General features: G+C 42.7%; 1 protein-coding gene across 12 annotated transcripts in view; it reads right to left on the reverse strand.

Annotated features, from left to right (window-relative positions):
• Positions 1 to 14,285, reverse strand: part of ZMIZ1 (zinc finger MIZ-type containing 1) — a 364,718-nt gene that overhangs the window by 19,119 nt on the left and 331,314 nt on the right. For 10 of the 12 annotated variants that reach the window (XM_076338397.1, XM_076338399.1, XM_076338390.1 and 7 more), the window contains 7 exons: positions 11,254 to 11,436; positions 8,766 to 8,940; positions 7,589 to 7,775; positions 4,023 to 4,233; positions 2,704 to 2,809; positions 1,976 to 2,136; positions 1,575 to 1,642 (listed from right to left, as the gene is read on the reverse strand). In XM_076338397.1, the coding sequence (XP_076194512.1) occupies positions 1,575 to 1,642; positions 1,976 to 2,136; positions 2,704 to 2,809; positions 4,023 to 4,233; positions 7,589 to 7,775; positions 8,766 to 8,940; positions 11,254 to 11,436 (1,091 nt within the window). The remainder of the gene's footprint in view (positions 1 to 1,574; positions 1,643 to 1,975; positions 2,137 to 2,703; positions 2,810 to 4,022; positions 4,234 to 7,588; positions 7,776 to 8,765; positions 8,941 to 11,253; positions 11,437 to 14,285) is intronic. The other 2 variants (XM_076338398.1, XM_076338402.1) reach the window with 1 other exon arrangement.

Genomic DNA, 14,285 nt, shown 5'->3' on the forward strand with positions numbered 1-14,285 from the left:
GATGGTCACATCCAGAGGGTAGTGGTCAACAGCTCAATGTCCAGATGGAGACTGGTGATGAGTGGCGTCCCGCAGGGGTCCGTATTGGGACCAGTTCTGTTTAATATCTTCATCAATGACATAGACAGTGGGATTGAGTGCACCCTCAGCAAGTTTGCGGATGACACCAAGCTGAGTGGTGCGGTCGACACGCCTGAGGGACGGGACGCCATCCAGAGGGACCTGGACAAGCTGGAGAAGTGGGCCCGTGTGAACCTCATGAGGTTCAACAAGGCCAAGTGCAAGGTCCTGCACCTGGGTTGGGGCAACACCCAGTATCAATACAGGCTGGGGGATGAAGGGATTTGAGAGCAGCCCTGCAGAGAGGGACTTGGGGGTACTGGTGGATGAAAAGCTGGACATGAGCCAGCAATGTGCGCTCACAGCCCAGAAGGCCAATCGTATCCCGGGCTGCATCCAAAGCAGCGTGGCCAGCAGGTCGAGGGAGGGGATTCTGCCCCTCTGCTCTGCTCTGGGGAGACCCCACCTCTGGAGCACTGCATCCAGCTCTGGAGCCCTCAGCACAAGAAAGACATGGACCTGCTGGAGCAGGTCCAGAGGAGGGTCACAAAAATGATCAGGGGGGTGGAACACCTCTCCTCTGAAGAAAGGCTGAGAGAGTTGGGGTTGTTCAGCCTAGAGAAGAGAAGGCTTTGGGGAGAGCATATTGCAGCCTATCAGTACTTAAAGGGGGCTTATAAAAAAGATGGCGACAGACTTTTTAGCAGGGCCTGATGCGACAGGACAAGGGGGAATGGCTTTAAACTAAAGGGGGGTAGACTGAGACTAGATAGAAGGAAGAAATGTTTTACGCTGAGGGTGGTGAAGCACTGGCCCAGGTTGCCCAGAGAGGTGGTGGATGCCCCATCCCTGGAAACATTCCAGGTCAGGCTGGACAGGGCTCTGAGCAACCTGATCTAGTTGAAGATGTCCCTGCCCAGGGCAGGGGGGTTGGACTAGATGACCTTTAGAGGTCCCTTCCAACCCAAACTATTCTCTGATTCTATGCTGAACACTTTAGTATCTACGTATTTGAAGTTCAGTAATTTGGGCATTACAACATTAAAATTATACAAAAATAACTCCAGAATAAGACTATCCATTCTTTTGCCATAGCAAAAGTTGTTGTCTGGTAGTTGCTTGCTTATACTTCATAATCTAGGGGAAGACAAAGTCCCAGTTCATTCGTTTATGTAGAATCTTATGTCTTATCAATGTAAGTATTTGAGCTGCTTTTGAACTCTACACAACTCATTGATAGCCTGTAATGAGAGCTCGCAGATTATGTGTTTTGTGAGAAATTATCTCATTATCTGTTTTTAAATTTCTAATAATCCAGGGTGTTCCCTCAATTTATAAAATATTGCAAGAATTCTCATTGGACTTTATGCTGCTAGGTAAATATGCTGCTATAGGTGCAATATATACACCTTATTTCCTAGCACTTCCTTTTTCTCCCCTCCATGACCTTAAATATGATCTGAATTTGGTCAAATTGTGTATAACTGCATTTCATGTAGTATGGTTGCACTTACTTGCATACCGGACACCTCCAAGTTCCTCTTTCACAGTTCAGTTGCAAGTAAGATTCCAGATCAAAGCACTAGGTATCAGAAAGAAACAAAGAAGGGGAAGGAAAAAAAAAAAAAGAGAGAGAAAAAAAAAAAGAGGAAATCAAGGGAAAATACTGTATTAACTGAATCAGTTGGACAAAAGTAAAACTGCCATGAAAAAAAGCCTACTAGCACTAAAAACTAAACAAATAGCTTACTTTCTCCCTCCACGTTAAACATTTTATATATATTAGTTAATTATTTAGGTTGATAAACACAAAGAAATCCCATTTCATTAGGCTCTCTCATATGATAACCAAGCTAAAGGTACTGTAACAACACATGGCTGAGGGAATACTGCCAGGCCACTGGCATCTACTCACTTGCACATGCTTGCAATCATGACCCCTTGCTGGGAGCTGAATCCGCCGGAATGTGATCGGACACTTCAGAGACACTTTAATAGCAGTTTGCTCTACTCCATCTTCGCCATTTAGTGTCGCGTTGCCAGAGGAAGCTGCTACGCTACTGAAGTTCCTCTTTACTGTTCAGGAAAAAGGTATGTGTATGTGTGAGAAAACACAAGCGCACTGTAAATTCTAATGTAGAAATCTGAAAGACCAACACTTCAACCTTTAAGGGCCAATTTAATGGACAATTTATCCACATAGGTGTATTCTGTGTAATTTATAACATTCTCCTGAACAGACAAACCATCACACACATGCGTATCAGCTATACCCTCAATCAAATAAAGTGCCATACAAGCACTTAAAAGCAGCCCTAAATAAAGAAAGAATAATCTTTCTACACGGGGCTTGTAGGTAAGTTAAAAACAAATATAGGGGAAAAGCCAGAGAAATTCTCCTGGAATGGGAGAGTCCTCGCTGGGAACTACGCTTGTGTCCTTGGTACTTTGTTACCCCCACCCAAATAGCCCTCAACATTTGAGGATACCAAGGATTTAATCTACGCACAGGATGTTCTGGAAATTCCTGACAAGTACAGCTTAAGGTTTTCAATAAGCAAGTAAACCTTGTGTAGAAATAGCTTATCACAACTGAACATAGGCATTCTGGAAAGTCATCACCCACACAAAATGAAAACTCACTCTTAGTGATACAATGTTCTGCTGGGAGGAGGCGTTTCTTTAGTAGACCTTGAAGTACGGAGCGAACTGATGGCCGGTGTACTAACTGCAACACGAACAAGTGTGACTGAAAGAAAACGCATTTTGTTACCAAGAGAACCAAACACGCACGGTAAATACACTGCTGAACAGAGCTGCATTCTTCCCTTGGACACGTGGCTTCCGTAAGAGCCTGATGCTTAAATACGAAAGCTGGTTCTGCTCTACTGCGCACATGCGCTCCCTTCGGGATATTCTGCACGCTGCGCAGTGTGTTGTTCTGTGCTCCGGAAGCATAACGTACACAAGGGCTTTTAAAAAAAGCAAAGATTTTTCTGCATTTTCTCCCTCCTTAATATTCAGAATACATAGGGCTGACGTATTCATCTCTGACACAGGGGTTTATTTTTAAAACCCTGGATTCTTTGACACAGTCTAGCCTACCTGCCTGCCCTCAGACTACGTTGGAAGTTGCAAAACCGATTTGCTACTGATGTGTCTGGAACCAACTGAATCTTCTTCCCCACCACAGAACTCGTTGTGGATTCACAGGATGCTGCCCCTGCTCTTAGCCACCAGATAAATCACATTATGCAGAGAAACATCAGTGTGAAGTAAAGCAAAACAGGTGGGTGGCTTCTTGTCAAAGTGCCTTACACTGCGACCTTGGGAGAGGTAGCAGCTTGCCTTCTTGTCAGTGACAACAGAACAGTCAAAAGCTCAGACTGTATGTGTGCAACAGTCTGCATTAAAAATACAGTACTCGTCCCCAAGAGTAACTAAACCATGGAAAAGGAGAAAGGGGAAAGTTGCATGGTCTAGACTGCATCACGGAATAGGAGTTTTTCATCTGAAAAGCTATTTGAAAAATCATCACCACACCAATGATTATGGTGTTGATGTTGTCATGTCAACCCAAACACAGTTTAATACCCTAAGTAAATGAAATTAGTACTGGACAACAGTCTACATCATCATAATCTAGTTATACATTAATATACTTTAGCCGCCTTGTTACACAGGCACACGCTAAATAGGCAGGAGATCAAACTCCCTTCCTCCCCTAGACCACAAGCCTTTCCAGAGACATCGAAAGGACACCACTACGTTCTGCAATAATTCAGCAGCAAAAATTTCCATATTAGCACTCTGACTGTGTCAACATCATCAAACAAGCACCTCACCAGAAAAATGCATGGGAAAAAATGAGAGTAAAGCTTTCAGCTAAGGCAACATTTGCAAACCGTACTGAATAGCAAACTCAGCATCAGCAGCTGCAGCCGTGAGCTCAGCGTACTTACACAACAACACGCTGTGACTGTAATTTGAATCGTGTTTCTTCCTGGCTGGCAGACGTGCTTTAGGTGCAGAGGTTTATGAGATGTCTTGTTGTCGCCACGTTCGATGGTAAGTGGGGTTGCATTAACGCTGACCTGGACTGAAGCTGGCCAGTTTGTGTTCATTTGTCTGTCTTCATGGTGATAGCACTTGAACTGTAATTCCAAGTCAGACCTGTACAACAACCAATAAATCTTCCTTTAACTTTGCTTTCACATTGCAGAGGGAGGTTGTTTTGATGCTAGGAATGCTTTTTCTTTACCAGTCAGATTATTTTTCTAGAATTATTGCCAGTAAAGAATATAACATACTTTCTTCATAAAAGCCCTTAACAGAAGCAAGTCATGATGAATTAATGATGCAAGCATGCCACAAAGTTGTTGTTAATATTTTACACTTATAAAGGACTTTCCAAGGGAAGATCTCAAACCACTTTGCAGAACTAGATCATGGAATGATCCTGCAGAAAGAAAAATGTTAACATCAGGTAGGTCCTTCCTGTGTGTTAAGAGTTAAGAACAAGAAAGTGATACGCTGCAGTGGGTTGTGCTGGAAGACTGTGGATTCTTCACTACTTCAGAGCACTTAAAAGAGCATTTGAATGAACACTTGTCAGACAAAATACAGGTAACAGCTAATCCTGCCTTGGAACAGGTACGTCAACTAAGATAAAATGACCCCTCTATCTCACCCCCTGTGTTTCTGCGATTCCAAATTAACACAGCTGTGGATTAAATCTACCCAATCTAGACCTTCTTTCAGAGCATGAATTCCTCCCACCTCTCCAATAATAACTTCCACACACTATTTAGCTCCTCAAAAATTAGTTTTATAACACCTCCAAAAAAGGAAGAGGCTGAGATTAAGTTAATAACAAATTAAGTGGGTAGAGACTTTGACTTCAGTCTCATACACGGATGTTAACCTTGTGTTAGGAATGAGTAATTTGAAGAAGAATTTAAAAGAACATGAAGAACTGAACCGAAATGTCAGGATTCTGCTGTTCATGACAGCAAAAGACAGCTGAATGTTTATCTTTTATGCTTGAAAACCTAGGTGCTCATTTCTTCATCTTGCCTGAAGGAAGATATCTGTGTAAGATCCATGAGGAACAGCTCATTCAGGAGATCATCACCTTAACTGCCATTTTCCTTATCCAAAACCAGAGATTTCAATTCTGACTTAACATTGTCTTTTCTGGATTTTGAAACATCAAGATTTAGCACTGGATAAAAACGTGTTTTTTTTTTTTAAAACGAAAGGTACAGAATACAAATTACCTGACCTTTCAACATAATCCGTCTATATTAAGTCTTTACAGGCTTCTTTTCAATATTTTATTAACAATTTTTTGACACCTCTCTCTGCAAGATCCGCTGGAGATTCTCGCCTCACGAGAACACACCGCAGTCACCCAAAGCCAGAGGGAAGCACAACTTGGTACCTCCGATACAAAAACCAAGCAGATTAAGCATGTTCCTGAGGACTCTGAGCAGGCCTGCTGAACGTCACAGAGCAGTGACAGAGCTCAGGAGACCCTCATGTTCTCAGCATGCAGTGTCTCCGCTGTGGGACGCTATTAATAACTGAGCAGTGCTAAGACTGAACCAGCTTCAAGGAGACATTTTCCCTGCCTTCAACCTTTGTTTCTCATAACCATGAAAAGTTCCCAGCGGGGAGAAAAACAGTTGCATTGCTATTCATTATGTGTGTACACGTGAGAGGTTTTGCCGAATATTTTAACTGGCAGACAAATATTAAGAATTGGCTCGATTCCACCATTCTCTATAAAACTGAAATCCATCCACACATGTGACTAATTCATTCTTCTGGAATCCATCCAGCCCCGAGTTAAATGTGAAATGACTTCATTACAGGACCATCCGTTCCCCCCACTATTAACAAGCTTTTCAAAACAGCAGACCTGAGCACAGTTTACCTATGAGTCTTCATTAAAATAAGTTTAAATAAAGGCTATGTGTTTGGTGAGCTAAGGAAGAAAGAAGGAAAGAACAGATATTAAGAAACAGCCTCATGCCTCAGTGCAGCACTATAAATCTACTGAATGAGCCAGCACAATCCCCAGTAGTGATTACTTATTAATAAGAACCGGCAAATAACTGCCAAAACTCCCTCTGCTGCGAGTACTCCACGATAATGAAATGCAAGTAAGCAATAACTGACCTCAAAGTTAGGTGTTAATTATTGGATGTGGTCTGCCTGCAATCTCCCTCCCTTCCAACCCCCAGGCTACCTCAGGGTAGGGGGGCACCGTGGCAGCAAGGACTCCTGCATCCCGCATCAAGCCTCAGCTTTAGAGTCAGAGTCTGTCCCTGAGGCAGGGAACTGAGCGCACCTCTCTGCCCACCTCACGCCCTCCACACCATGAAAATAGAAGTCTCAAGTGGATTCCAGTCAACGGGAAGAAGATCCTCACAGGGAAAAAAGCCGAAGCTACAAGTTATCATTCCCATTAAGGTCAAGGGGTATGTGGTCCAGGCTCAGGAAGAAACTGAAAGCGAGGCAGGCGTAATGGAAAATGTGCTTAAGATGCTGCATTTTACCACTTCAGCTGCTACACCTGTGAAACAACCTCCGTACAAGATCCTGAGCAACTAACCAGCCTCCACAGTGCACAGAGACAGGCTCAAACAATGTAATTGGCAGCGAGGATAAACACGGAGATGCTTTCTGAGAAAAACAGAACAAGGAGACAAAATGATTCCATGCTATTTGAAAATACACAAATAAAAAAAATTAAGGCTCTGATTGTCATGCAATCTCAAGCCCTTCCACATGAGCATGGTGGAATCAGGACATAACCTGGAATCACTTATACAGATCTACATTAAATGCAGGAAAGTACCACCTAGGAAAACTACTCCTCTGTGCTAGGAAGTAGTACTTGCTGTAAGTGAAAACCAAAAGCCTTTGTACGTGGAAAGCTACATTCTGATATTTCTGACCACAGAGTCATAGGAGAGGAGGAATTTAGGAAGTTAGTTTCTAAAGTTTGGAGGATTTAAGCACTTGTCTTTCCAAATGATTTTACCAAGCCTCTAAACAAGGCCCTTCATTAGAGTGTCATTTTTCATTATCAGATACTCTCCACCATTTAAGCATCAACTGTAACAGCCCTGCATATTTACTCCTGCAACTAACATTTCACAGGCCACAAAACACCTAGGACTTCAGAGTCTCCCAAATGGAAGTTTGTACTGGTGTCGGTTGTGCACGTCCCACACCCGTTCCACCCAGAGCAGAAAGAATGGGACAGTTGCAGTGATTTTTCAAACGCTGCATGCCATATGCTATCAGCAAGGAGAAGCAACACAGATCAGGAAGCATTTTAGAAGGTGTTGTCTCTGGAAAGTGACAGGTGAGAGTGTCGGTGAGTTTAAAGGGCTTTTTTCCTATCTAGGCCACAATTTTAAAAGTGAAATTCATGGGAAACCTAAATGAAGTTCATCTGGCCTACCACTCCTCCATCACTGGGCGCAAGACTTCCTCGCAGCAAGGCTGAGCTTACCTCCACATCAGCGTCTGATGAACAGTTGGCCGTAAGTGAAAGACATGGTTACTGACTGCCAGGTTGTGTTCCAGCCGGAAGGGCTCCAGTACAACACCATCTCTCACGGGAAACGTCAGACGCAGCTCATCATTGTGGTTGGCTGGGATCGAAGAGGGAGAGAAAGCGTGAACTTTCCCTTTAGCATCTGCAGTGCAACAATAATGTGTATATTTATACAGAATAGTAACAAATGGCACAGTGATCTGCTACTGGGTCTAACTTAGCAGGTTCACACACACACAGAAGAAAATCACTGGTATTCAATTACTATCTGATCTCATAAAACGAGGTTTTGTGGTATCTTACAGCTAATCTATGAAGTTCAAATGTCTTTAAATGCTGTGTTCTTGCCCAAATAATACTGCAGGCCACCTTCTTCTACTTCATTTTTCAGCTATCCTGAACTCCAAACACCAGTTGCAAAGTGCTAATGCAGCAGCAGTTACTTTACAGTATATAAATATAAATAAGTATATAAATATAAAGGTTCTCCCAGGTCCCTAGAGTAAATGATATCTCCCATTGTTCATCAGTCACTTCAAAACCTCAAATATCTTGTGCTAGCGTACAGCCAGAGATCTTGTTATTCTTGCCCTGTTCCCAGCCAAATGTAGCTGTGACGTTGAGTGGCTTTGAAAGGAACATGTATCAATTTTTGGCATACTACTGAAAATTCTTAAGCAGCCTGTATGGATCACAATAGAGACACCACTATAAATATTCACATTTCCCACTATTCTGCAGTGATGTTCAATGAATGGCTTTGCCCTTGAACAAAACAGACCACAATGAAAGTTCATACAATAAACAAGCCTACCAAGCACACATAACGCAACCCAAGATCAAGTGTTTTATCTTCAGGAAGTGTATCAAAGGAATACTTCAGGAGTAAAATCCTTACAAGTTTAACCTGGAAGAACTTTTCTGATTCTCTATTTTAGGAGGGGATAGCCATCTTTCTCTTTCCTGTCCACTGGCTCTAGTGAGCCTGCACCGTGCACATCACCTATCACAGCTTAGCAATCCGAGCCTCTCCCTGAGCAGCAATCAGAGCTAGTTTCCAGACTCTGAAATGTATCTGGCAGAGAACAGAGGGACAATAAATGACTGTAGGGGCATTCTGTTTGCTACTCACTTGGAGGTGGTGGTAAAGCATTGATATTTGGTTTAATGTCAGGTGGGAATGGTGGTTTGACATCCTGGTTAGGTGACAGGTATGGAGGAATATTGCTCCCTGGAGTCATAGGTGGCGTGGGGTTTCCTGGAACAGGTGAATGAGGGTAATTTGCCACAGGTACAGGCCTTGATGGCTAGAAAATAAATAACATCACATTGTTACTGCAGTCTGAAAAGAAGAATAATAAGCCTTGTGAACTGTACTGCTATCGAACACCAAAGACTACAAACAAGGTAGAGAGGCCCCTCTGTCTCCGGAAGGACAAGAAACCACAGGGCATCTCATGAGGCCTTCGGGGAAGAGGCAGACTAGGAGAGCAAAGCAGGAACTGAAACCAGCAGACCAGCCAGCTTAATTCAGGCAATGACCAGATACAAGCAAAGCTGCCAAGAGGCTTATCGCGTTCCTCTGAATGCTCTTTCCAAAACCAACTAGCCATTCACTTCAGTTTTTCCATACCACCCCAACCCACCCAGCCCTTTGTATCTCTTTGGCTTCCTCCCAAAATAGCCCCAGTGCACAAAAGCCTACATGAAAAACAAAATCCTAAGACACGCAATTAGAATGTCTGTGTCCCTTTTACTTCCATCCATCCTTTCTTCCACCCCTGTCCAACTCATCTACTTGGAGTGAAAGCTCTGGGGGTCAGGGGATGTCTTTTATTCCGTGTACCTACAATTTGATTCTGTTCTTAGTTTGCTGCTGAATAAGACAAACTAAGACAAAAACGATAGTTAAGTATAAATGGTAGCTATAGTATTAAAACACCATTGGTTTTGTTTCTTGTGGTTAAGGAGATGGCTGCAGTAAACAGAATAAACCAGTAACAATGATGTGAAGGAAGCTGACATTAAACAAAACTGCAATTGCATGGTACTCTCTTGTAATAGCTCGTGTACCATAAGCACATAAACATGAGAGTGTCAGAAGATGAAAATCTTTAGACAGCCAAAGTATCAGGACTTCAAATCTGATTCCCTAAATGCTGCGCTGCTAGCCTAGGATACTCTAAAGTACATAAGAGAGCTGCATTCTGGAATCTTAAGCATTTACATTTCCAACCATCTTTGCTTTTTTCTTTGACACATACAGTTACTATCTCCACAATCACTACAATCCAAAGGTTCAGGTCCTGTCTGTGGCAAGCTGGAATTTTTCCCCTAGCCAGGATAATCTCCCTTAACAAGGTCTCTTATTTTCTAACTGTTTCCAGAACGGTCGGTATTTGAATACAAAATAGGGGATGCATTGGAAAGACCACAGATTCCATGTTAGAACTATCCTGTAAACAAAGAACTTAAACCCCATCTAAAATAAACACATGTAAAATGTATTAAAGAAAATCTGTCACTTAAAAACTTCACAGAGATCTTCTGCTGTTATTTTAGCATAAGTGACTGCACTGGAATTACAGTAGTTGAGGATCTGTCTCCTCCTCGTGTTCTTCCTCGCAGTGTACTGCAAAAGCTGCCAGGATGCAACAGGCATTCCTCTGGGTACCACAGTGGACAGCTTGGTTGCACGTAGAACAGATGCTCTATAGTAAAGGGGTTTGGGTTTTTTCCCTCTCTTTTTTTAGTGGTGTTTTCTGTGTGAATCACACTGGAACAATTCTAGTTCAAGACCAACGTGCATCTTAAGATTCTTTCAGCCTACATTCAAAATCAGAATGTAGTCCAGAGACTTCAACAGCTAATGCTTTAAAAGCAGGTCAGACCATCGATGGTCCTCCCCATTTTTATACTCAACTGGAGTACCTGTGTGCAAAAAATGGCTTTTGTGCACACTTCAAAGGCATCAACCCTCAGCAGGCCCTCAGTACAAACTCAGTTTGGATAATACTAAGTGCTCGAGATGTATCCATAAAACAGGTTTTAGGCAACATTTCAACAATTCTAATTCTTGCCCAAAACAAGCAACACAGAGGGAAAAGAAGGAGAAAAGGGGAGGGAGAGGTCGGAGAAAGTCACGCAAACTTCCGTTCAAAGATGAATTCTACAGCTGGAACAGCTTTTATGTTTGGGCTGGCTTAATCCAACAGTGACCACTGTAGGTCTGAAACTGGGATGCTGCAATGTGGAACTTGTTTATTACAAATTTCCAAAGTTGTATTCTTGCAGAGTGCCATGAATAGGTGAAAATATTGCACCTGAATCCCATTAGGTACTACTTTTCACATGCTCTGTTTAAAGCGAAACCAACATTTTCTTATAAAAGCCTCTAATGAGCTGCAGTAACATTCAATTTTCTTTATGAACTGCTCTGAAGTTACAATGCAACTTGGCTGATTGACTTGATTCTGTGATATCCAAAACATTAGTAAAAAATGCTGTGCTCTTCTCTCTCTTTCCTTTAACTACGTAAAAGCAGTAGCTATGAAGTCATTAATGTGACTTCATTCATAAACGCCTACCAGAACGCAACAAGATGATCTAAAAATTCTTACCTTGTAATACTGCCCCATGTTGACCGTTGGAGGAGGGTACTGCCCTGTGTTTTGCTGGCTTGGCATCCTCTGTCCAGGATAGTTGGGAGACGTAAGGGGTCTTGGAGGGTTGGGAGTGGGGTACTGACCAGGCTGATTTGGAAACTGGCTATTTGGTCCATACTGCTGGTTTCCATAATTCGGCTATTTCATGACAGAGATGAAAGAAGACAAAGATCTGTTTCATGCAAGCAGCTGTCTTGAACTGATTATTAGCATACATTCAATAGTGGAATCAAAAAACCAAAAAAACCTCTCCAGGTGAATACTCCTCAACTTAGTGCCACTCACGCCTAAACCAGGGCCCTGATGGCTGCAGGTTAATACTCACTCCGAAGTACAGAAGTCCTGCAAACCAAAGTGGGATAAGAATAACCATGTTCCTTAACACACACATACACTCAAGCCTTGCAGCGCTGTCAAAGGGCACCGTGTTTGAAGAAACCAGAATTACAACCAGATGCAATGTTCATAAAATCTCTGTGTTTTCGCAAACGCTACCAGCCCCATCCCTGGGGCTCCTTTTCCAGATGGAGAATGAAAGCACAAAAGAAAAAGTAACATTAAAAAAAATAATCCTGGACTGGGCAGAGAATAGAAGCTGTGCTGTCCATGTCTGTCTTCTCAACACAACTGCTATGCCGGCCCTGTGCTAGAGTGTTTACCAATACCCTAACAACTAAACAGAAGCTATTACTAGTTATAAACACCTTGCTAGTGCTAGCTAGTACTGCGCTGCAGTTTTGGAATCAAAGTAATGAAAACCAGAACTTAAAAGGTAATAAAACGTCAATTTGAAAAATTAACTGATTAATAAGAAGTTTCCATAAATGAATTGATGACACCAAGTTGGGCGGGAGTGTTGATCTGCTCGAGGGTAGGAAGGCTCTGCAGAGGGACCTGGACAGGCTGGATCGATGGGCCCAGGCCAACTGTATGAGGCTCAACAAGGCCAAGTGCCGGGTCCTGCACTTCGGCCACAACAACCCCATGCAGCGCTACAGGCTTGGGGAAGAGTGGCTGGAAAGCTGCCTGTCGGAAAAGGACCTGGGGGTGCTGGTCGACAGCCGGCTGAACATGAGCCGGCAGTGTGCCCAGGTGGCCAAGAAGGCCAATGGCATCCTGGCCTGCATCAGAAATAGTGTGGCCAGCAGGAGTAGGGCAGTGATCGTGCCCCTGTACTCGGCACTGGTGAGGCCGCACCTCGAATACTGTGTTCAGTTTTGGGCCCCTCACTCCAAGAAGGACGTCGAGGTGCTGGAGCGTGTCCAGAGAAGGGCAACGAGGCTGGTGAGGGGTCTGGAGAACAAGTCTTATGAGGAGCGGCTGAGGGAACTGGGGTTGTTTAGCCTGGAGAAAAGGAGGCTGAGGGGAGACCTCATCGCTCTCTACAACTCCCTGAAAGGAGGTTGTAGCGAGGTGGGGGTCGGTCTCTTCTCCCAAGTAACAAGCGATAGGACGAGAGGAAACGGCCTCAAGTTGCGCCAGGGGAGGTTTAGATTGGACCTGAGGAAAAATGTCTTTACTGAAAGAGTGGTTAAACATTGGAAGAGGCTGCCCAGGGAAGTGGTTGAGTCCCCATCCCTGGAAGTATTTAAAAGACGTGTAGATGAGGCACTTAGGGACATGGTTTAGTGGGCATGGTGGTGTTGGGTCGACGGTTGGACTCAATGACCTTAGAGGTCTCTTCCAACCTTAATGATTCTATGATTCTATGAAGCTTCCAAAAGCCAACAAGCAAATAGCATCTATGGGATCTGCAGAATTCCAGACCAGCAAGCATGTAAACATTTAAGGCACTGTTCAGTATTAACTTCTTGGGAACACGCTCATATTCACTTACAATGAAAAACCTGCTTCTGAAGCAGCAAAAAGGGATTTACAGTCTTCCCTAAAACATGAAATCTGAAGATAAGAATTATCTGAGCAAGCCACATTCTGTGTTTTCTTAACTTATTTGTAGAGTAAGTGGCAGTATTTACAGGGTGAAAAGCCTTCCCAGAGAAGCAACTCCTGCAAAAGCACATAACTACTTTTATTTCTGATTTTTTTTTTTTATTTAAAAAACCCCAACTTTTTATTTAAAAAAAAAGTTTGCGGATCAGGAAAGAAATGTAGCTCAATAATAAATGTTTGCTATATTTTCTGCATTGCTGTATGTTTGCTATTTTCTACCATTTTTATAGTCAGGGCAATATCATAATATTCAAAGCTCTACACCTGGAGTTACAGCTGTTGCTGTAGTCTTGGTTTAATACAGAATTTTAGCAGGAAATTATCTCTGTAGCTAGTAACTGGTGGCTAGATTTGTGAAGACATTTAGGTGCATATAGATGCTGAGAGAGAGTTGGTGAGATTCTCAAAAGCATCTACTGCCCGATTCACACCAATTTGAATAGTAAAATGCATCGGTGCTTTTTAAAGATCCAAAAGCTTGTCTGTCTACATCTTTGGTTGTCTAAATTTCTTTAAAATTTTGACCCTAGATGTTTTGCCCAAGGTCATAATACAACTCAGTGGCAATGTGATTTTGCCTACAAAGCCACTCAGATCTCATATAACAGCATGGGAACTTAGACAGAAATACCACACTCCAAATAAACTTGTATTAGATAAATGCTGACACAGAGGGATTTGAGTTCAACATGATTTATATTCATCTCAGTGCCTATGAAAATCGAGCCTCAAGGAGTTTGGAAAGCAACTGGTCTTTAAAATAAATGTTACTACTATTGGTGTTTATACAACGTATGCCCTGTATTTCTTTAGAACAATAAAACCATCTAAGAAAATGCAGATCACATATGTATTGGGCTCAAATGAATTATTTCACCCTCAACATCTCTTTCAAGTTGTCACGTTAAATAAATCCACTCCTGTGAAGGAAGTCTGCTTATGGTCTATGAATTCACCATCTAGCATAAGAATTTCAAAGTGACATTTTGAGGGCTCAGCCAGTTTTGGACCTTTCTTGGTTTTAATGACTGTCATCT

Source organism: Aptenodytes patagonicus, chromosome 5 (assembly GCF_965638725.1).
Source record: "Aptenodytes patagonicus chromosome 5, bAptPat1.pri.cur, whole genome shotgun sequence".
Classification (NCBI taxonomy): domain Eukaryota; kingdom Metazoa; phylum Chordata; class Aves; order Sphenisciformes; family Spheniscidae; genus Aptenodytes; species Aptenodytes patagonicus.